This window comes from Protopterus annectens, chromosome 1.part0, assembly GCF_019279795.1.
Source record: "Protopterus annectens isolate FY-2018-M chromosome 1.part0, PAN1.0, whole genome shotgun sequence".
NCBI classification, from domain to species: Eukaryota; Metazoa; Chordata; order Ceratodontiformes; family Protopteridae; genus Protopterus; species Protopterus annectens.
Window position 1 is genome coordinate 1,388,031,009 of NC_056725.1, and position 24,586 is coordinate 1,388,055,594.

The following is a 24,586-nucleotide window of genomic DNA, read 5'->3' on the forward strand; positions in this document are numbered from 1 at the left end:
GAAGCACAGATACACAGATTAACAAGAGAAAGATTTATTTATTTATTTTTTAAAGTACTAGAAACAGAAGGGGGTGAGATTGCCAACAATGGTAAAGTACGTTACCCAAAGATTAAGGGGATAAGTACCAGCAATGGTACGTTAAAATACCCAATGATAAAAGAGAGGAAAAAAGTCACTCACACATACACACCTAATGGAATACAGAGGAGCAGGTAGATAAAATTTAGAGTAAAGAACAGTATTGAAAGGTAGACATTAATGGGAAAAAAACCTAACTTACAGATAGATGAAAAGCCAAGGCTTGAGAGGTTGGTTGAACACATCTGGCACTACAAAGCGGCAAACAAGATCTGGAGTAATTTGGTAAGGAGCTTTATAGGTATAGCCTAGCTGGACAGTTTTTGGAAGGCCTTGAGCAGGAATAATGGCCAACTTGGTTCTGAAGCTCGGAAATGAGCCCACAGTCAAGGACTATGTGAAGACTGACATCACATCAAGTTTTAAGCTAACTACCAATCAGGAAAGCACACAATAAGGCTTCCACCGGTAAGCGCCAACACAGACAGGTTAGTTAAGCATACTTCTGCCACAAGGGTGCAGAAAAACAACTTCTTAATGTACAATAGCTGGCGTGAAGCGCAAGTGTAACAATACCACACAAACAACCTAGAACTAACGGACACAATTTAATACAGTGCAATTAACTACTTTAAGCAGCAGCAGACAGTACAGAGTTTTTTGTTTTTGAACCTGCTAAAGAACAATGACAGTACATAGGAGAAATGCAAGAAAATACATAGAGCCTTTTCTGTGCTCTTCCCAGCTCAGATAGACCAGGTAAATGTCAACTGCCACTAAATTAATACTCGCAGTCCTAATATAAGGCCACAGTAAAGGAGTGTCTATCTTTCACACAGAACAAAACACAATAGGCCAATCAGAATTCTTAAAACAGAAAGCAAAATGGAACAGGTAAAACAGAAAGCAGCTCTATCACTCTCAGACAAAAAGATACCGGTTTACTTTCCTCACCCAGCATGGAATCACCAGCAGTGCTTCAGTTTATATGCATGCTTAAAATCGGCTATTAGAGAGCAAGTTTACTACTCAACAAGTTAATAGGGATTTACATTTTGCTGGGTGAATTTGTCAACTATACCAGAGTGTGGGATGGTATCATATCCCTTTGAGAGGTCTAAATTTGTAGTGTGTGCCAATTTTCCCTCTTCCATTGCTACAGTAACCCTTTCAAAGAGACCAACCAATTTAAGTACGCAGGATCTGTCCTTGGCAAAACTGAAACTACAAGGGTCAAGAGTATGTAGGTTGATTAAATCCATATTTAATTCCACACTGATCATTTCTACAGCCATACAGAGGGGGCTGGACAAACTTATGGGTCTGTAATTAACTGGATATATCGATCTCCCACCTTTTTGCAGAGTGACCTTGGCTGTCCACTACTTGCCTAGCACAAAGCCTGTTTGGTGGTTAATACTGACTAGCCTATGGAGTCTGACAAGGTCCTGTTTCACAATGGCCAGTAGGCATCCTGGTATGGGATCTGGTCCCATAGAAACTGTGTTCTTCACCTTGGAGAGGGATTTGAGGACTTGTTCTTGGGAGCTTTAAGGGGTTGTGGATGACGGTGTGTGATTGGGGGGAATTTTTGCATTATCCATGTCCTCCGAGTATATGATATAATTTACTACCGTCTTTGAGGTCTCAAACAGCATTAAAAAAAAAAAGCTTTGCAGCTCACTAACCTGGGTGGCTATTTTTATCTTCTGTTAATCTTTGGCTGATTTGATCAGGGATTGGAGTTCCTGGTAGAATTTATCAAGAGTGTTTTTTTGTACTACAGTGTTAGGCTTATTATTTTATTTATTTTTTAACATGGAAACAGCTTTTTTTCCCCTGTTGTTGTCGAGCCTGTTTATATTTGGTTCCGCCACAGTGGTTTATTTACTTCAGAGGGGGACTTGCACACCTAGGCAAATATTTACATCTGCACAGAATTGTCTTTGTTTCCAATGTCAATACAAGTATTTTTATACTCCTGTTTGGCTTGTTAGATTGTTCCTCAGTGCTGTGCTGTCGTGTTGTAGGTGTGGCAGCAGAGAATTGGGAGACTGTTTTCTTAAGGCCCTATACTGCTTGCAAAATGCAAATTTTGGAGAGCTGATTCACCCGAGGCAAGTTTATTAATTTTTTTACCCCTTTTCTTGTCAAGATTCTACATAATGAAACCCCCCACCAGATCAAGTCTTCAGCTGGTGAGTTCTTTCTTTAAGGCTGTTGCATTGCTGATCTTCTGTGAAAACAATGATAAACATCCTTATATGCATGTAAACATTGCTAAGTTTGTAAATTGTTTTTCCTTTGTTATACTGTACTCTTGCTTTATTGTCATATTGCTTATACTGAAATATGTTAATGAAGTTTATTACTGTTAAAAATAACATCTGAACAAGTGACAAATGGCAGTTAATACCACCACTACAAAATATCTTACATGTCCATCTTTCTGATAGTAAAATATAATTGTATTCTGCATCAAGTCTCTCAGTTTTCGAGATTTGTCTTAGTGGTGATATTCCACAATCCTACTGAGCCTCTTCCATATTTTTGATGTCTACAGGATTTTAGTATGACCTTACTGCAAGTGCATATATCTGTACACAACAGGGACGAGGGACAGAAATTTCTTCCAGCTGAGGAGTGTATAACAGGAACTGCCAACTCAAATATTCACTGTAGAACACCACAACCTTAGTGATCGTACTGAATGTCTGACTGCTGTAATATTAAAATAGAAGTTGCTAACCACAGATAATGCATATCTTTTTAAATAAATAGTTGTTTACCTTGACGGAATCCAACAGACAACATCAATGCGCTATCCCTTGCTGCCTGTTTTTCTGCTGTGGTTCCAGCCATATTTTTCTCAATACAGGATCTTTCCTCTCTGTCCATTTGTAGTGCCAACCTGCAATGAAAAGTATTAATAAATTCAAAAAATTAGTTGCAGACATTATGTTCTTTGATCCTACTTAATTGGATTAAACCAATTCCAGTTTTATTTAGTGCAGTACACGTCAGAATACAGCTTTCATCTTTTCATCTCTCCAATAAGGATGTGACATGTAGGAAAAAGGCAGTAATGTAAGATGACAAAGTGAAAGGGCATGGTCTTTGCTGTAGGTAAGGTTAACAGCAAACCTACACAGACAGTAATGGGCACTGTACTTCACTCTCAAGAACCCTAGCACTACTATACTCTATACTAATGCCACATGGGTCTAAAAGCATGGAAACCATACAATCCTATTAACACACAAAAAGAATTCCAACAAATGTACCACTTCTCAACAGTTCAACACTTATGTCATGACAGTACATTAAAAGTTTTTTTTTAGAGGGGTGGGGGTCTTGGGCTTATTAAGTCTATGCAAGACAAAGTGCAAGCATAGAAAATGTATATAGAACCTAGCAGTCAACATCTCAAATGAAAAAAATAAAAAGCAGAATGATTATTTACCACTTATTAACAGGGCAGGTGCCTTGATTCTGTTCAAACAATTTTTAGTCACAATGACAATAAATTACAATGGCCTAAGTGCACAATTTACTCTAGCAAATTAACTATACAACATTAAAAAGTAATGCAGCAGCTAAAAATTAACATAGGTTCTTAGCATTGCTCAAAGTCTTGAGGACTTCACATGCAAAAAAGGATAATGGGTGGGTGTGTGGGGGGAGACAGAATAACTGTATATGTTCAGTGCACTTTTGCCATTTCTTATGCAAAGACTATGGGAAAAAAAGTTTAAGTCTACTCTTTTGCAAGACTAACCTGTTGCAGAAGTTATTTAAAAGTTCCAGTAATTCCATCTTATCCACTGAGGAGTCAGAGTTCACAGAATTGATGAGGGAATTCAAATACTGCATGTTCCAGCGGGGATCCAATAGAATTATATCTGCATCTGTAAAATAAGTATATGAACAAAACCATGTGGAACTTCAACAAACTCAAAGACCTCCTAAATGTATGTCACACTTCCTGCAGCATCTCTGAACTACATGTAGATCTGATGCATGTGTACATTAGTACACGTATGACCAGAAAACAGCAGAAAGAAGCAACTAACTAAGCTGAGGCATTCAATTATGGACTATAGTTTGAAAGCTGTAGCAGAGAAACATGCTCTGGTTAAAAATAAAATAAATGGTACAACCATGCTCGCTCACATACTTAGTGGTTTTGACCCTGACAATGCCCCTCAGCCCTGGCACACCAACAGAACTGCCCGGAGAGAGATGAGAATGAGTGTATGCTGCTGACCTGACCACCCTGAAAGATGCTGCTGGCAGAGTCCTGCAATCTGGCATTAGAAATCCATCTGCAAAGACCTGGGATTGCAGTTCATTCATTAAGGACTCCGAGGAGAATGAGCTAACAAAGTATGCATGCATGCATTCTGGCTGTAACAGATGGCGACCAACAGTGCACTCTCAACAAGTCCGGCATACTGGGCTCTTTAAATAACTTCCTGGCTAACAGGGAAGGTAATATTAGGTATATATAAAAATCTATTAACTTCACTGGATGACAGTTCATGACCACTGCCTCTCTTCAAGTATGAAAGGTTTGAAGGAATAAAACAAACTAATATAAGATAGCAGACTGATGGTCAAAGGATGGATCATGATAAAAAAAAAAAGAAAAATGCAACAGGTACTTTACTATACCATTTGTCACACGTGCTCACTCTAAATTACTGTGAAATCTGTCAGCAAAAAGTCAGGTGATGACTGCAACTGTGATACATGAACATCCTTAACATCCTCGCATCCAAATGTCACGCCTCCTTCACAAATGTACAACACATACAAAGGGAATGGTTGTAGAGAAAGGAAGCTGCATGCTGAGCTGTCTGGACAACAGAAAACAAATGCAGATGAGGCTATCAAGGAGGCTGTACAAGAAAATAAACTAATTTTAGTTGTTCCAGCTCTGAAGGAAAGTGGACATGTTAATGTTTTGCAGTATCAGAAAATTACAGTATAAATCCATGATGCAACCTAAATGCAAGTCGGTCCGAGTAAGAAGGCATTTCTTTTTCAGAATGTGTCCAAACAAAACGTGATAGGGAGACTGAATGAGATACATGCACAGGTCAAGGAAAGACATCTGCTAGGATTGCCACACAGCTCAGCAATGCTGGGCATCCTTGCCCAACATCTGAAAGAGATTTACTTGTATTCAGTGCCATCCAGGCAAAGCTAAGTACTACTACTTCAAAACCTGCACTCGTTTCATATATTCAAGAAAATCACAGCTATTCTTCCAACTTATTTGTTGCATCTGAACTGCTGGTTTACTGGAAAAGTGCATTTCCTTACACCGTTCCTGGTGTTGGTTGGTATGCCTTAACATCCCCTTCTATGGTGTTGTCTGGCTAGTTGTTTGAATATATTTCTGGTAGCAGTGCACTTGCAGCAATCTGTCCATTTTTACATCAAGAAGACTGAGTTTTCATCTAGTGGCGGCAGGTAGTGGCCGGGTATACCAGAGTTGGGAAACACACAAAAGGGCTCTGAGTTTAGTCATTTTATTGGTGAGACAGCTTGTGTCAGTTTACTGCATTTTCAGTGCCAGAATTTAGAGCTTGTGTGCGGAGCTAATCACTATGCAGTGGTGGTTAACAGTGCCCTGTAGAGACACAAACATCTAGAAAGCAGACATTCCCTATAAAACTGTTCATATAACTACAACCAGCAACTCAGTAAGTGTAAAGCAATTATCTTGCACACAGACAAGCCCTGAGCAGCTGGGCTGCAAGTTGAGTAGCATTGCCATAATAATTTAGTATTATATAGCCTAGCCTAGTCTAGTCTCTAACCTCAAAAGCACCCTTAGTAGCCATCTATTACCCCTTGTGAACTACATCCTTGTAGCTCACTAATCAAAGAATCCAACCACATGGATATGAAATTTCCAAATTCCTCCGCTGCCATTTTGGCAGATATGGGTATCTTGAGACAATGTAGCAACTGTCTCATATTCACTGACAACATAATACTTAAAGAAACAGATACAGTGTGCAAGAGAGGTACATACACAATGTCACTGGAGGCAAATCTTTTACAACCACACACAAGTCCAAGTTGTCAAAATCACACACACTACATCCACCATGCAGTATGCAACCCCCCACACACACACACTTATGCTGAACCACTAAACAGCAATCTTCTTAAATCCCAAAGACCTCCCAAACTTTCCACCTATAAATATCATCCTCAGCAAACCCAAGAGAATTTAAAAGCAACCTCCAACACCGCAGACAATGCCACACTCAGTGAAGCACTAAATACGAAGCCCATAAGGCAAGCCAATACAGTACCCCAGGCTCTAGTCATACAGAACTTCATTGTATGACATACTGATGCCCCACTCACCAGGCGGAAAGTACAGTTGTGTACACTTAACATAAATGTAGATGTTCGAGTGTATTCACTGTTGCAGTCATCAAATTTGGGTTATCTGCTTGCAGTAGCCCTCAATCAGCCTGATTACCAAAGTCTTGGGTCCTGCATCAGTTGCTGTCTCATCTTCCATGACGTCAGGTAGTCAGGGGTATAAAGCATGCAGCCGACCCCATTACATCAGTTTTTCTTGCCCCAGATGTCAGGTACCCCCATAATGGGAAGCAATTAAATATATACCAGTTTATACTTCCAACAAAAAAGCAAATACACCAAAAAGCTTTTCAAGCATAGTAAAAAGGAATAGAGGTATAGCCAAAAGAAGTCAGAGGGCTGGAGGAAGGGTAACCAGAACTGCAACAGTGAATACACTCAAACATCTACATTTATGGTAAGTGTACAAAACTGTACTATGTTCTTCATGTTTCACTGTTGCAGTCATCACATCTGGGTAGATTCCCAAAGCTAAGGATGGCAGGAGGACTTTAGATAGCATTAGGACCAGCTATGAGGCCTTGCAAGACTGCAGTGGCAAAACCAGCACTGGATTTAGAGAAAATTGGCAAATGGTAATGCTTGGTGAAAGTATGAACAGAACTCCAGGTAGCAGCTTCTAGGATGTCCCTGGTAGGGACACCATTGAGAAAGGCTGTAGAGGTAGATGCAGTCCTGGTTGAATCTGGTCTTATCCCCTCTGTGGGATAGGTTTTCCATGGTGATTATAGCAGAAATTAATGCAATTGCCTATCCATTTAGAAATGGTTTGCTTTGAAATGGCCTTCCCCTCTGCCCCTGCAGCAAATGCCACCAGCACCTGTTCAGATTTCCTGAGAGGTTTAGTCCTGTCCAAGTAAAATCTAAGTTGTCTGTGCACATCTAAGGAGTGCAGTATCCGTTCCCCTTTGTTCTGTGGATTAGAAAAGAAGGTTGACAAATGAATGGACTGATTAAGAGCCACTACCTTGGGCATGAAGTTGGGACTGGTCCTGAGGGACACCATGTCCGCATGTAAGATGATGGAAGGCTCCACTGCCATAAAAGCCTGTAATTCAGACACCCTTCTTGCTGAAGTGATGGCTAAAAGGAAGGCCGTTTTCCAGGAAAGGAATTTTAATTCTGCACTTGGTCAGAAGGAGTTGCATTGTGTCTTTGTGGATTTAGAGAAAGCATATGACAGGGTGCCTAGAGAGGAGTTGTGGTATTGTATGAGGAAGTCAGGAGTGTCAGAGAAGTATGTAAGAGTGGTACAGGATATGTACGAGGGTAGGGTGATGGATGCGTTTAAGGTGGAGGTGGGATTACATCAAGGATCAGCCTTGAGCCCTTTCTTATTTGCAATGGTAATGGACAGGTTGACAGACGAGATCAGACAGGAGTCCCCGTGGACTATGATGTTTGCAGATGGCATTGTGATCTATAGTGAGAGTAGGGAACAATTATGTGTGTGTGAATGAGAGGGAGGATAGAGGAATGGTGAGGATGCAGGGAGTAGAGGTGGCAAATATGGATGAGTTTAAATACTTGAGATCAACAGTTCAGAGTAATGGTGAGTGTGGGAGAGAGGTGAAGAAGAGCGTACAGGCAGGATGGAGTGGGTGGAGGAGTGTGTCAGGAGTGATTTGTAACAGACGTGTACCAGTAACAGTCAAAGGGAAGGTCTACAAGAGGGTAGTGAGACCAACTATGTTATACAGGTTGGAGACAGTGGCATTGACAAAAAGGCAGGAGTCAGAGCTTGACATGGCAGAGTTGAAGAGGTTAAGATTTGCACTAGGTGTGACGAGGATGGACAGGATTAGGAATAAGTATATTAGAGGGTCAGCCCAGGTTGGAAAGTTGAGACAAAGCCAGAGAGGCAGGATTACGTTGGTTTGGACATGTGCCGAGGAGTGATGCAGAGTATATTGGGAAAAAGATGCTAAGGATGAAGCTGCCAGGTAACAGGAAAAGAGGAAGGCTTAAGATAAGGTTTATGGATGTGGTGAGAGAGGACATCCAGGTGGTTGGTGTAACAGAGCAAGATGCAGAGGACAGGAAGAAATGTAAACAGTTGATCTGCTGTGGCGACCCCTAACGGGAGCAGCCGAAAGAAGAAGACGAATTGCAGCTGGCTCAAAAGGAGGTAGAGTGAGTTTTTCCAATACATAGTTAAGGTCTCAGGCTGAAGTTGGGGCTCTCCTGGGTGGTCTTAAGATTTTAGCCCCTCTGAGGAACTGCTTGAGCAATGGATGAAAGAAGAGGGGTGGTTCTGTGTTGTAATGAGCTGAAATGGCTGAGGCATGAATTTTAATGGAGGAAAAGGAAAGGCCCTTGTGAAGCACCTCAGTTAAGTATTAAAGAATCTGAGGTAAACTGGGCGCTGTTGTGCCCATCCCCCGAGTTTGGTTCCAGGAACAGAATCTTTTCCATTTTTCAGTATAAGATTTTCTAGTACTAGGCCTCCTTGCCTCCAGAATGACATCCAACACTTGTTTGTTGAGGGATGGTAATGGAGAGATCAAGTAATCAGCCATGCTGTCAGGTTCAGGGTTTGAAGTTGGGGGTGCAGAATCTGGTACTCCTGCTGGGACAGCAGGGTAGGAGTCTGAGGCAGGTGCCATGGTGCCAGCAGTGACACACTGCGCAAGAGGGGGTACACCAGTGTTGGCATGGCCAGTCTGGTGCAATCAGTATCGTCCTTGGTTTGTCCTGTTTGATCTTTAGTAGTACCTTGGAGAGGAGAGGCAGAGGAGGTAAGGCATAAACTGATAGATTTTTCCAGGTGAAGGACAGGGCATCCACTTTCCAAGTTTGTTTGTGGGGAGTCCTTGTGCAGAATTTGTCCAACTGGTAGGTCTGGGGGGAGGCAAACAGGTCTATATCGGGGATCCCCCATTTGTTTATCAACATGTTGAATGTCTTTGGTTCCAGTTTCCATTCGTGTGGGTCCATGAGATTTCTGCTTAGATCATCTGCCAGTGTATTTAGTTTTCCTGGCAGGAACTGAACCTGTAGGTGCACTTGGTAGCTCAAGGCTGTGTTCCACAGAGCCATGGCTAGTCTGCAAAGAGGGAATGAGTGGGTTCCCCCCCACTTGTTTATGTACCACATAACAGTGGTGTTGTCCGTCTTTACCATTAATTGTCCTGGAAGAATGTGGTCCTTGAAGGCTGTAAGAGCATTCTGTACAGCTAACATTTCTTTTTGATTGATATGCAGGTGCATTTGACTTGGGTTCCATTTGCCCTGAATGCACTTCCCTGCCAGGTGAGCCCCACATGCATAGTCTGATGCGTCTGTTTTTAGGGTTTGGGCGGCAGGGGGTAGAGTGAATGGCAGTCCCTTGTTTTGGTGGCAGGCCTCTGCCCACCACAGGAACTCTAACTGTAGGCAAGGTATGATAGGAATCATTGCTTCTAGACCCTGAGAATGTTGATACCATTGTAGTTTCCTCATATACAGTCTTGCATATGGAATTAGGAGAATGCAAGTGGCCATGAACCCCAAGGCTTGCAGTATTTGTCTTGCAGATAGCAGGGTTTTTGTGGCCATTAGTTTGAAGTAAGCTGTCAAATGAACTTGTTTCTCTGGCATGACAAAAGCCATCTGGGAAGTTGTGTTCAAGCTTGCTCCCAGGAATACAATTTGCTGACAGGGTACAAGATGTGATTTATTTTCATTTATGGTGCACCCCAGACAAGTTAGCACCTTTTGCACAAACGCCAGATGATTCAAAAGTATGTCCTGGCTTTCTGTCTGAATTAGACAATCATCCAGGTATGGGTATATTTGAATGTTTCTTTGCCTGCAAAATGCAATGACTGGAGCTAGGCACTTTGTGAATACCCTGGGTGCAGTAGATAAGCCAAAGAACAGTGCAGAGAACTGATAGTGCATGTAGCCTGCTTTGAAGTGTAGGTATCTTCTGCAAGATTCCCTGATTGGGATGTGCAGGTAGGCTTCCTTTAAATCCAGTGTTGCCAACCAGGCATCCTTGCCTAGCATAGGAAGCAACTGGTGAAGAGTTAGCATCTTGAATTTTGGGATCACCAAAAAGGTGTTTAGGATAGAGAGATCCAGGATAGGACGCCATGTGTTGTCTTTTCTGGGCACCATGAAAAGTCTTGAGTAGAAACCCTGTCCCCTTTCCTCTTCTGAGACAGTTTGAATAGCCCTTATACTTGTACTTAAGAGAGAAAGTACTTGCTTTTGAGCCTCTGCCCACTGATTTGGGGGTAGATTTGGACAACTGTTTGGGGAGTGTGGAGGTGGAATCTGTATCCTTGGGAAACTACTTAAAACCCATTTGTCCTGGGTAATGAGTTCCCAGTTTTTTGCCTGCAGAGCAATCTTTCCCCCTAAAGGAGCAGTCAGTTGAGAAGGGCTTGAAAGTTTTAAAGTTAAGTCATCGAGACAGTTTACTATGGGGGGAGTCTTACTACTCCTTTATTTGGAAGTGGGAGACCCCCACTGCTTAGTCCTGTGTGCACCTTGGGACTGAAGCCTGGGTGTTCTACTGGTTCTGGGTTTGGACTGAAAAGGCCTGGAAGAGACAGGAAAGGACCAATTCTTAGAGGGCCAATGTCTACTAAATCTTGGAGGCTGTACTTGCAGGAAATCTTTAACAGTTTGCATAGATTTAGCTTTTTCCTCAATCTTAAGTACTTCTGCTGCTTTGTTGCCAAACAGGTGGTCTTGGTTTAAGGGAGCATCCAGTAATTTAGCTTTAACATGATTTGGCAAAGATTGCCTTCTAAGAACAGACCCAGTGACAGCAGCCCTACAAGATGCCTCTAGTGAATCAAAACCACATTTCAAAGTATGTTTTCCAACTTGTTCAGCAGAATGCATTAAATCCTGTAAATCCTTATTTTCAGCACAGTCAGGAATAAACATAATTTTCTGTTGAAGCAATCCAATAATATGCTGCTGATACTTTAACATATGAAACTGGCAGTTTAAGGCCCTGATGGCAAAGGTTGCAGAAGTGTATACCTTCTTACCCCATCTATACAGCACCCTGGAATCTCTATCAGAGGGGGTAGGATTTTTGGCAGTAGTAGCCTTAATGCCCTTGGGTCCCTGTGAAATGGTCTCAGGATCAGCAGTAGGATTTTTTAAAGAAGAACTTGTGAGTCAGGAACCCTGTAATAGCTATCTGGTTTTCTGGGAGCAGGAGGTAAGGAGTCAGGGGCCAAGCTAGATTCCGAAAAGGCATCAACAATGTCCAGTACATGAGGATAGCTAAAGGCCTGTGTTGGGGGTGGAGTAAGAAATCCCTAAGCATCTTTTTAGAATCAGAGTAAGCCTGGCTTTCCAGCAAAAATGCTCCCTAAGAGTATGCAAGGTTTCACCAAAAGAGAAATCCTCTGGAGGGGAAGCAGAGGGAATAGAGTCCTCTGAATCAGAAACCTCATAAGTGGATAAGGGTAAATCCTGGTCATCAGAGGAAACAGAAATTTCAGAATCCTGATCAGAAGTACCATAAGCAAATTCAGTCCTAGGGTCTTTTAGAGGGGGAAGGATGGCTTCCCCTGATTAAAGTAATAAGGTCTTCAGCCATTCTTATTTGTTTTTTAGCCCCAGAGGCCTGACCATGCAGTCTGGGCATCTGTTTTCTAGGCATGGATCCAGTTTTAGGCCTTGAAGAAGATGACGGTTTAATATGCAAGTCAGTAGGTCTGAATACACCCTCAGAAGCCATTGCCTGCATAGTGGCTCCGGACCCATCCAAGGTAGAGACTTCCGCAGGTTCCACAGTTGAAGCATTTCACGGCATACCGGACTCTGAATGGATCTCAGTAGAGGCCTGAGAATCTGAAGTAACGGGTATCAGGAGCTGAAAAAGCGCCTTACTGAGTACTGGCAAACTGGTGACTAGCTTAAGAGAAGCGTCGTCAGGTTTGGACCTAGGCGGCCTGTCTCTGTCTTTATCTTTGCGTTTTTTCGGAATGTCGGTAGTCGGGTGGCTTACCAAAGCCATATCTGGGTAACTGAACAGAGTACCAAAACATTTAGAAGCGTAAATATACAGACTAATAGTTCATTGTTTAAATAAGGCACAAAACCGACCGCGAGGTACATCGTGGTCAGTGCCTAGGCAAGGAATACAGTACGAATGAAAGTCTTTATGAGGTATTTGCTTTCCATAAGAAATACAATTACTGACTTTTACTGACATCGGTTTAGAGCAAGAAAATTTTCCCATCGGGGTACTTAGCTTTAGTTGAAGACTTCGGTTCTGAAATTCTAAAACGAAAATTTCAGGAGTCGGCCAACCGGCACTTGCGAACTGCTTCTGCTTCGGGCACCACAAGAAAAACAGATGTAATGGCATCAGCTGCATGCTTTATACTCTTGATGATGTGACGTCATGGAAGATGAGACAGCAACCGACACAGGACCCAAGACTTTGATAATCAGGCCAACTGAGGGTTACTGCAAGCAGATAACCCAAATGTGATGACTGCAACAGTGAAACACGAAGAACATCAAATAGAAGATGACTGTTAAATTAACAATCAGAAGCCAGGGTCTACCAAGTTATGCACATGCTCAAGTTGTTGAACCACAAGTACCAATATGATTCTATCATACTCTAAGTAGGTATAAATGACCTGAGATGCACCTCCCTAGACTATAAGAGGAGAGGACATTATAGATCTCTCAGAAAGTGCGTCTCAGACTGGTATGTGCTAAGCACTGAGCGGCAGTCTACCTTCACCAGGGATGATGCTACAAATGATGAGTGGCTGAAATAATTTAGGTTCTGGTATCATTCTAGGAGGATACAGTATTTGTCAGCTTTGGAAGATATGGCTAACAAATCACATTACTTTGCATAGGAAGGTCTGCATCTGTCTCTAGGCTTTTAAATATTTACTAAAACGTTGTCACACATCATAGAGCGTTTAATAGGCAAGGTCAAACTGGCAAAATCAACCCAAGAGAACCTCAAGGTGTTACTGCTCAATACTAGGAGCTTAAACAAGAAGCTCTACTCCCCTCCAAGCTCTCCTCATCTTGGAGGATACAGATATTGTACAGTTACAGAGACACTGTTTAAAGCAGCAGAGATTACCCCAGCAGTGCATGGCTTTAGTGCCTTCACCACATTTAGACCAGTAACCACACAAATGGAGACTGAAGGTGGAGGTGTCTTGATCTGCATCAATAACACGCATACCTACAGGTTGATTAAACAGGATAAAGCACTGGACTTTTTCACATGCAGATTACCATAGGCAAAGTCCCATAACATATCTTAGCAAGCTATCTGTCAGTCACCCTCATAACCTGCAAACTTGGACCTATTGGAGATGCTCACCATTCAGCCAAATACCTTACTCATGGTGGACTTCAATTACCCTTCTATTGACGAGAAATACTATAACAGCCTCAGATCTACAGGCAGAGAGATTTCAGGACTTTGTAAATAAAAACACCCTAGACCAGAGAGGGCATTATACCCACTATTTGCTTAAATATATTGGATCTGGCACTCACAAATATGGGAGAATGCCAAGGATCTATCACACAGCAGTGTGCTTCAAAATAAAAAGCAATTTGGTAACTCCAGTTAATACTGCAACAGCTGGAATCCATTCCAAAGCAAGCAACCTTTACTATGCAATAATTTATTTATTTAAATTTGTTGACCGGGAGTGTCCGACTGGACGTAGGTCCATTTTCAGCCGAGGCCCGGGGAGAAAAGCTCCACAGTAAAATAAACAGACAGTAGTTACAATGGATTACATAGCGATTAACAATTTAACATAGCAATTGCTTACAACATATTTACAGATGAAGAACATGGTACATCAGTAGACAACTAGAATCTTTATCAGTGAAGTACATAATTAGAAGTTATGTCCTTACCATAACGTTCCATGTGGAGTGTTCATCTCGCCTTTGTTCTTACACCTGGGTTCGGAGCCGATCCTCGCAAGCTCTGCATCGAGAAGAAGCTCGAGACCAACCTAACTCCCACAATCCCCTTCTGCCTTTACCTCAGATCTAGTTTGCAAGCAAACCAGAAGTCAGAGAGAAACACATTCATGCCAAACAACATAACTGCAAGAACACCTGTACATATATATATATACATATATAGATATATACACAACAACTGCGAAATGCAGAAGCAGAATAAACCAAACCAGGCACCAAACTGCGTTCTTCCTGAGGGTGGGAGGGTGGAATGTAAGAACGATGAACACTCCACATGGAACGTTATGGTAAGGACATAACTTCTAAATGTGAGAGTGTTCGATCTCGCCGTTGTTCTTACACCTGGGTAGCGCCCTAGCTCCATGTTCCTGAGGAACTCACGGAGAACGTTCTTGCGCACAGTGGAACCAAAGGTTGCCCTGTCCCTAGAAACCTTGTCTACCTTGTAATGAGAAATGAATGTATGTGTTTTAGACCAAGTGGCAGCTGCACAAATTGTGGCTAATGGTAGCGAGCTGCATGAGCCAGGGATGTAGATACTGATCTTGTAGAGTGCCCTTGGGTTTGACAGGTAAAGTTTGTTCCAAGTAGCATAAACAAATATAATGCAATCAGTTAGCCAGTTGGAAAGGGTTCGTTTAGTGACTGCTACACCTTTCCTGCTGTCTGCAAAGGCTACAAAAAGTTGATCTGATTTCCTGTGATCCTTTGTTCTATCCAGGTAAAATCTAAGTTGTCTATGAACATCCAACTTGTGTAACATATACTCCAACTTATTGGAGTGATTTTTGAAAAAGGTAGGGAGTTCAATGGATTGATTAATGTTATTAATAGAGCAAACTTTGGGGAGAAAGGAAGGATTAGTGCGAAGAGATACTCTGTCAGAGTGAAAGATCAGATAAGGGTGTTTAATAGAAAGAGCCTGAAGCTGACACCCGCCTAGCCGATGTAATGGCCACCAAAAAGAGGGTCTTCCACGACAAATACTTCAATGGACAAGAGGAGGCTGGTTCAAATGGGGGTAACATCAATTTAGATAATAAAAGGTTCAGATTCCAAGGAGATGTAGGAGTTCTAACTGGTGGTCTAATATGGAAAGATCCTTTTAAAAAGGCCTTACAAAGTCTGTGAGCCATAATAGGTGCCCCACATTCTTCCACATGAAAGTTGGAAATGGCAGCCAATTGCACTCTTAAAGTGGCAGGAGAAGCTCCTTGGTGGAACAATTTGGTTAAAAACTCCAAGATCTTGTTTAAAGGAGCTATAACAGGGTCCAAATGCTGAGTATTTGCCCAGAAAACAAAGCGCTTCCATTTACTAGTGTAGGTCTTTGTAGTGGAAGCTTTATGAGAAGCCCACTAGTATATTCTGAACTGCAGGTGAAAGAAGATCAGACCTGGCTAAGTAGGGAGCAGCCAAGCTGCTAGTTGGAGTGACAGAAGCGAGGGTGGGGAGCCCCTGACGAGTGGGTCAGTAGGTCTGGCTCGGTCCAGGATCCAGGGTCCCGAATGGTGTGTGCCAGAAGAAAGGGAAACCAGATTTGACGAGGCCAGAATGGGGCAATGAGGATAATCGTCCTTTGCAGGTTGTTTGCTTTCTGCAGAAACTTTGCAATCAGGGGAAAGGGAGGAAAAGCGTACAGGAGACCCGGGGGCCAATCGTGAACCAGCGTCCCTGGGGACTTCCCTGGAGGTAATAGGGCAAAGTAGCTCCTGCATTTGGCGTTCATTGGAGGCAAAAGATCGCAGGAAGGCTGGCCCCACTTAAAATCTTCTTAACTGACTGTTTGAGGGACCACTCGTGAGGCAACAGGATTGCTCTGCTCAACCTGTCGGCTATGACGTTGGATGACCCGGGATGTGCGTTGCAATCAGAAAGCGACCCGTGGACTCCGCCCATTGCCAGATTCTCATGGCCTCTCTGCATAGCTGATAAGACTTGGTCCCCCCTTGTTTGTTTATGTACCAGACTACGGACATATTGTCCGTCTGAACTGCAATAGTCCCTAGAGGAAGAAGGGGAGCAAAGTGTTGCAACGCTAGAAACACTGCCCTCAACTCTAGAACATTGATGTGCAGATTGTACTCTAAATTGGTCCATTCGCCTTGGACTGTCTGTCCCTGAAAGATGCCCCCACCCTATCAGGGAAGCGTCCGTGGTCACCGTAGCTGTCGTGAGGGTAGCACAAATGGTCTCCCGTTGGAAAGGTTGCAAGTCCGGAGCCACCAGGCTAGGTGCGATTTGCATGTGTTTGTGATCAGAATTTCGTGTGTCAGAGGAAGCTGTTGGAACGACCATTGTGCAAACAGTAGCCACTGTAGAACTCTCATGTGCAGTCTTCCCAATGGTATCGCAATGAGAGAAGCTGCCATGAGACCCAAAACCTTCAGAACCAGTTTTGCTGGGGATTTTCTGGATGACAGAAGAAGAGATATGTGGCTTTGTAGTGATGCTATCCTTTCTGGAGGAAGTCTTAGAATCAAATGATGCGTATCCAATTCTGCTCCTATGAATGAGATATGCTGTGATGGCTGTAGTGATGATTTTTCGAAATTCACGGCAATTCCGAGATGAACACAAAGTGTGTAATCCCTGGCCTGAATCAGTTGACGCTGGGTGGTGGCAGAAAGGAGCCAGTCGTCCAGATACGGAAACACCTGGAATCCCATGCGTCTCAGGTGAGACGCCACCACTGCCATGCATTTGGTGAAAACGCTGGGGGCTGAGGTCAGACCAAAGGGCAGGGCTCAAAACTGAAAGTGGCTGGCTCCCAGCCGGAAGCGCAAGTGATCCCTGGACGCCCTGGCCATTTTGATGTGGTAGTATACGTCCTTCAGATCTATTGAGCACATCCAGTCGTCCTTCTGTAAAAATGGAAGGATCGATTGAAGCGTGACCATTCGGAACTTTTCTTTCTTGACGAAGGTATTGAGGTTGCTTAGGTCCAGAATCGCCTCCAGTCCCCTGTCTTCTTTGGAACTAAAAAGAACCTTGAGTAGGTTCCGAATCCTCTTTGGTCCGCTGGGACTGGTTGGATGACTTTTTTCTAGCAGCTTTGAAATTTCTATAGCTGCAGGGTCTCGCAGATGGACATCTGGGAGTCTTTTCGAATTGGGGAAATAGGAAGGGTATTCTGTAGCCTCTGGTAACAACGCTTTTACCCAGTTGTCTGATGTAAGATTTTGCCAGGCCTGAGGGTATAAAGCCGACTGCCTCCAGAGCAGGACAGTCGGGCCTCCTCTCAGGAGTGCTGGAAAGGTTTTCCAGGGGTGTATCCCTGTCACCTTGGTTTTGTCTGCCGCCAGGCGGCGTCTTCCACCTCTGCCCCTCCTCTGCCTCTAGAGGGAATCACCCTGTGTGCCTGGGAAAGATCCTTGGGGTTTTGAAATCACATTTTTCCACCAGTCTGGATGGGGTGGAAAAACGGACTCCGACAGCAGACAGAGTCTTTCCCTCCTGCTCACACCGGGTAAGGGTCTCCTTTACTTTGGGGCCAAAGAGAGTGGCACCATCAAATGGGGCGTTAGTAAAGGAAGACTTGAAGGCTTCCAAATGAACATAAGCGCATCCAGGATGGTCTAAGAGCAATCGCTGAAGCTGCTGCCCTACTCGATCCTTCGGAGATCAGCCTCATGGACGAGTTTGCAATAGATGTAAGGGTATTGAGATGTGCTGTAACTTTTTCGAAATAGCAGCATCTGTAGTACCCTGGAGGGCATCTCCCAACTCTTTGATTAGATCCTCTGTAGCCGTGTGAAGTGGGTCAAATAGTTCAGGGATCGCATAGAAAAAGCCATTGAACCAAAAATCCATACCTGTCCATAGTCCTAGAATCTCTGTTAGGCGGATGGACAGATGAGGAAGATTCAGACATCTCCTTTTCGTGGCGCTACCACCACCATAGCGTCCACTGGCACTCCTTTGTCAGATAAGCCTTATCCTGAGGGCAGTAATATATTTGTTAGGCTTTCTAGGACTGGCTCCACCGTGTCAGGCGTCTCCCAGCAATTAGCTCCATCAACTCATCAAGGGCGGAGGACCCAGGAGGAGGAAGGGCGAGCACGAATGCCTTCAGCAAACTGACTCATCCTCAGAAGGGGAGGGCTTGCCAATCACCTCTCTGCTTTAGGATCTCCAGGATGTCAGAAAAGAGACATCCTCTGAGGGTGACTTTGGGGACCCTTCTGACTCATCTAAGTCAGTGTCCGATGTCAAAGATTCTTGTGGAGAATCTAAGTGTCTCCTCTTATTTCCTCGGAACTTCTTGGGAGCATCCAAGAAGCCTCCGAGGAAGAGGGGCACCTCCAGGGTGGCTGAGACACAGGTGCTCGACGCTTAGATGTAGCCATGGGTGCAGAGGAGGATAACGGTCCTTTATGGGAGGAGAAGCTGTTTCTGCTGATGTGGTTGTCCGGTAGACAACACCTTCCTCATGAGGTCGAAGGCCCCGGGTCCCGAGTCGAGGTATCTCCCGGTTCGAGGAAATGGGAAGAATCCACGAGACAGGCACGAAGGCATCGACCCGAGGATGGAGCCGAGTCGATCCGAGCAGAGGCAACATCGGTCCGAATCGCAGTCCCGGAACCAAGGATGGATCTTCGCCCCGAGACGGTACCGGATCCGACGGAGTCGAGGTGAACGGAGCCGACCGAGAAAGACGGTTCTGGCACCGAGGGCTCCACAATCAGTAGATCAGCCTCTTCCGGCTCCGAAGACTGGATAGGTTTCGGAGGAGGAACAGATGGAGATAAGGGAAGGCCTTGTCTCGACACAAACTGGGAGGAGACAGAGATGAGCTTGGATAAGGCCGTATTCTCCATTAATTTCTGCACCACGCGGTCTACATCGGTGCGGAGAGGGTCTGGAAGAGGCGTCGAAGGAATCGAAGACGGAGCCGACCTCAACAGTGTCGGGGAGGGAGCTCCGTCACGGTTCCAAGACTCGAGGCTCGAAACTGACAATAGTTCAACACTAGTCTGTGGAACCGGTGATCGAACTTTAACTGAAGAGCTCGGAGCCGATGACCTGGGCTCCGACGTCTTCGATTCCTTCGAGGATTTGGATGCCTGGTCTGATGCATCCAGAGCCTCTTGAAAGGTAGGTTTTAAAGACCCTATCCACCTATCTGTCATAACCCTTCCACTGAAAGAATGACAAATTGAACAGTCTTCTTGCAGATGGAGAGGGCCAAGACAGTAGACGAGGAACTATGATTATCAGTCACTGACATCTTTTGCCCACTTTGGCAACGCTTAAAGCCAGACTTAGCTTTCTCAGACATGTCACAATCTTAGTTATAGCTATCAAAGGAAAAGTTAGTAAAATGTCAAGTCCAGTAATTATGTCTAATCCAGAAACTTTAGTCAAATCCAGTAAAAAAGTCAATCCAGTAGTCAATCCAGTAAAAGGTGTGTCTGTCCCTGAAAGAGGGTTAGGGGAAAACTCTAATAAAGTAAAAGAACTTTATATGGAACCGAGAATTCCTCGAAACTCTATAAACACACACACACACTCACTTAGATAATATTTTAGAATAAAGAAATTCTTAAGAAATATAAGAAAAATATATATCTTAGCTTAAGGTTGCTCGAGCTCATCAAACTGATGCGAACGCTGCAGCGGCAAACTAGATCTGAGGTAAAGGCAGAAGGGGATTGTGGGAGTTAGGTTGGTCTCGAGCTTCTTCTCGATGCAGAGCTTGCAAGCGGCCGACACGGAGCTGAGGATCGGCTCCGAACCCAGGTGTAAGAACAAACGGCGAGATCGAACACTCTCACATCAGACCAAAAAACAAAGTCTGGAAGGAGAATCAAATGAAGCTTCATTTGATTCTCCTTCCAGACTTTGTTTTTTGGTTTGACTCTCACATCAGACATTAACAAATGATACAATGAGAAGTTCCGGCTGTATAATGAGTACTAGGCTTATGAGCATCTGAGCTTGCTACAATCAAGGTAGTTAGTGGAGTGGAAAGAAAGGTAGTGGTTGGATGGGGTGGATGATATTAGAGTAGGAGTTGCAAGGGCATAGCCAGTATGCTTTTAGGTGCGCTTTTAGTAAAGTTCTGAAGTGGGTGCATGATGGTACGGAGGTAATTGTGGGTGGGAGTGAGTTCCATAATTTGGCTATGGCGCAAGAGAATAGTGCTTCACTAGCAGAGTTATTGGCTTTAGTGATCTGCAAGTCATTTTTGTTGCTGGATCTTAGTGGTCTGGTTGTGCGATAGGGTTGGAGTAGATTCTGGAGGGATGGGACATTTAGTGGATGGTTTACTAGTTTGTGGGCGAGTGAGAGTTGATACCACTGAAGGAGCTGAGGGGTTCAAGCCAGCCCAGTTCAGCAAGTGAGAGACAGTGGTGACTACGGTAGGATGCCCCTGTGGCGAATTTGGCGATTTTGTTGTAGCAGGTCTCTAGCTTGTTTAGATCACATTGCCTTATGTTGGTATATATTGGAGAGGCATAAAGTAGGGTGGAGGTAAGGTGGGAATTTGCTATTGAAATCTTTGCTGCTTTGGTGAGAAATTGCTTATTTCTGTATAACGCTCCTAGTTTTTTGTGGACTTTTTTATGGTCATGGATATGTGAATGTCAAATTTTAGTTTGTCTATTTCCACTCCTAGCAATTTGGTGTGTTCAGTTGGGTAAATAGTGGTGTTGTCTTTTGCTGTGATGTTAAAGTGAGAGTTGTTTTGAGTATGTTTGGTGGGTTGGAAGATGAGTAGTTTAGCTTTGCTTGGGTTGAGTATTAATTGGGCATCGGATAACCATGTTTCAACAGAGGAAAAGGCTTCCTGTGTGACTTTTTGCAGTTTGGGTAGGGACTGGGCTGAGCAGATGATGGTTGAGTCATCTGCGTATTGTATGAGTGTACCATGTTTGGTGGCAGAGGCTAGATTACTGGTGGAAACAGGGAAGTGTAGGGGTCCAAGGATGGATCCTTGGGGAACCCCTATGGAGACAGGTAGTTGGGGAGACATGTCATTCTGCCATAACAACGGATGGTTGGCGGTCAGACAGGTAACTCTGAAACCAGTTGGTGACTGACTGTGAGAAGGATAGGTTATTGAGGACAGAGATAAGTTGTTTGTGTGGGACCATGTCAAATGCTTTAGATAGGTCTAGGAAAGTAGCAGAGGAGAGATAGCTATTGTTTTTATGCTGAAGGATAGTGTTAGTAAAGGAGAGTAAGGCAGTGGTGGTGCTATGGTTTGGTCGGAAACCATGCTGAGTACTGGAAAGGAGGTTGTTAGTAAGGAGGTAGTCTGAGACCTGAGAGTGTATGCATCTCTCTAGTATTTTGGAGAGTGGAGAGAGAATAGCTATGGGGCGGTAACTGGTTAGTTCTGCGGAGGGTCCGCCTTTGTGGAGGGGAATTATGTGATATTTCCACAGTGTGGGAACGTAACTTTCTGACAAAGATCGGTTAATCAAGATGGATACTGGGTAGACCAGAGCATCAGCTGCGATTTGTAGGTATTCACTTGGGAGGTTGTCTGCTGCTAATTTGGTGGGTTTAAGTTTAGTTAAGAGATTTTTATGTTGGAGGTAGGTACAGGAGAAAAAGAGAAGGCAGTGGGGAGATTACTAGTTGAAGGTGTGGGTTGGAGGGGGGGGTTGTGTTGTTTAGCTAGTGATAGTATGGTTTGGGTGAAGTGTGTGTTGAATGAGGTAGCAATATTTTCTGAGGCGTGAGGGATGTTAGGAGGAGGGGTACTGACTTTACCTGGGTGGAGGATGGAGTTTATGGAGGACCAGAACTGTTTGGGGCTGTGTTGTGAGGAGTCTAGGGCAGACTGGTAGTATTGGAATTTGTCCTGTTTTATTAGCTTTTTGACTCTATTGCGTAGTTCTAGGAGTTTGTCTAGCTGAGGGGGTTTTGATTTTGAGCCAGTGCTCCCAGGCTTTATCCCTGTTTTTCATTTCTGACTTTGTGCTTTTCTATAGCCATGGGGAGGGTTGTGCTTTGGTTCTGGAAAATCTTATTGGGGCATGGTAATTAAGGATGTTCAGGAAGGTAGTATTAAAAAATTCAACTGCGTCATCTAGACTGAGGTACTTTAGAGGATGCCAGTTACATTCTTTGAGGGATGAGATGAATGTGAGTGGGTTAAAGTTTAGTTTTTTACGTATTTGACGGTAGATGGCAGGTTTAGCTTGGTATAGGTATTTTTTGAGTAGGAATGTTGGGGAGTGATCACTGAGGCTATCTGATAAGCAGCCTGTTATATATGACTGGGGGCTCTTACTGACTAGTATCCAATCCAGGGTAGTGTGCTTGCTGGAGTTTTTATTTATCCTGGTTGGTGACTGGACTAGTTGGGTGAAGCTATGAAGGTGTACGTGATGGGTTGGATTGTTGCCAGAACAGGATTGCCAGTCAATATTGAAATCACCTAAGATGACAGTTTCTTGGGGGAGATGGTGGGTAGACCAGCTGAGGAGGTTTTCTAGTGGAGGGATGTTTTAACATTTCAAAATTCCATGTCCCTTCAAACCAAGACAATACAGTAACCTATATATATATATATATATATATATATATATATATATATATATATATATATATATATAACTGTTCACAGAAACTCTGTATAACCATGTCAATGGCTGCACAGAGGCTACTATATCTACCGGAAGTAAGCCCAAACAAACTCTTAAAAACAAGTAACCCTGGTGGAATCCTAAATTAAATAGGTTATACAGCAAAATTAAAAAAGTCATAGCTAAAATTAGGAACTTATCAATGCACAAAAATAAAATATCTCAAACTAAACACACTGCTAAGTGGGATAATTAAACCCAAGAAAGCCAATCTGAATGTGAAGATAGCTTCCATGGCCAAAGACAACCATAAGGCCCTCTTCTGCTATATCAGAAACCTCAAAAGCAGCACCCAACAAAGTGCTGACCTTGTGGTTAATGGAGCTACATTCACTGAACCGAATGATGTAGCAAATCTGTTGGTTGAGAAATTCAGCTCCAACTTCACCTTATACTCACCCCCAACCACCATCCAGGAAACGCATTCAATCGTAATCTCAGCTATAAAGAAAGAGCAGGTCCTGGCTGTACTCTCCAAGGCCAAAAACAGTCTCTACGGGCTCCAATAATATCCCATGATGCCTCCCGGATAGCCTGAAATGTGACTTATCAGGGCCACTGAGGACTGCAACAGTTAATCCTTTACACAAGGGCAGACTGTTAATGGATCCCACGAACTAAAGACCCATTAGTCTGACTAGTCTTGTATACAAAGCCATGGAACGAATAGTCATGGAAATGATTAACTAAGACATGAGTAACCTCCAGACCATGGATCAAACTCAGTCATCAAAAGCAGGTCATGTTTTCTAAACCTGGTGGGCTTGAATAAATGCAAAACGGAGCATACTACTTACTTGGACTTGGCTAAGGCATTCGATACTATACTTCACTTGGACATTGTAAACAAACTTATGTAATTAGGCATACACCTCTATATAACATAATGGAGAGTTTGCTGGTTCACAGAAAGGATCCAGGAAGTCTGGATTAGTGAAATTGCCTCCACAAAAATGCTGATCACTAGCAGAGACCCTCAGGGCTCCATCCTGGGCCCACTCCTCTTTGGCATTTACTTCTTGGAAGTCAAGGCCAATGACAAAGGCCTCTGGCTGACCAAGTTTACAGATAATTGCAAACTAGGAGCAAAATCAGAATCTCCGCAAGACACTAACATTTTACAAGAAGGTCTAACACAAAGGACTGGAGCCAAAGCCATGGCTTAAAGCTAAATGCAAAGAAATGTATAATAGTACCTTTTGGGAAGTCGGTCACCCTGGCAAACTGCATTATTGATAAAACACCCTAGAGAGTACACTTGGTAGTCAGAGATTTGGGAACAAATGTATGGTAACATGGACTTTGACCAACATTTGTCTAAGGAAGTAAAGAAAGCATTGTATGTCACCACACAATTTATAAGTAAAGGCACCGCATCTAGATCCAGGAAAGATATTGTGCCACTTTATGGGCCTTTAGACCCATCCTTCTGTAGGTCTCCTTTTTACATAAAACAATACAAGGTGTAAACGCAATGTACTACGTGGATCTCCACAAAGCCCTATCTTTATACTCTGCTCCCTACAGACTACTGAAAGGCGATCTATGCCTGGCATAAA

General features: G+C 43.5%; 1 protein-coding gene across 1 annotated transcript in view; it reads right to left on the reverse strand.

Moving 5' to 3' along the window:
* Nucleotides 1–24,586, reverse strand: part of MDN1 (midasin AAA ATPase 1) — a 3,484,183-nt gene that overhangs the window by 1,448,787 nt on the left and 2,010,810 nt on the right. The window contains exons 51-52 of the mRNA XM_044071809.1: nucleotides 3,860–3,989; nucleotides 2,871–2,992 (exon numbers count right to left, since the gene is read on the reverse strand). Of these exons, the coding sequence (XP_043927744.1) occupies nucleotides 2,871–2,992; nucleotides 3,860–3,989 (252 nt within the window). The remainder of the gene's footprint in view (nucleotides 1–2,870; nucleotides 2,993–3,859; nucleotides 3,990–24,586) is intronic.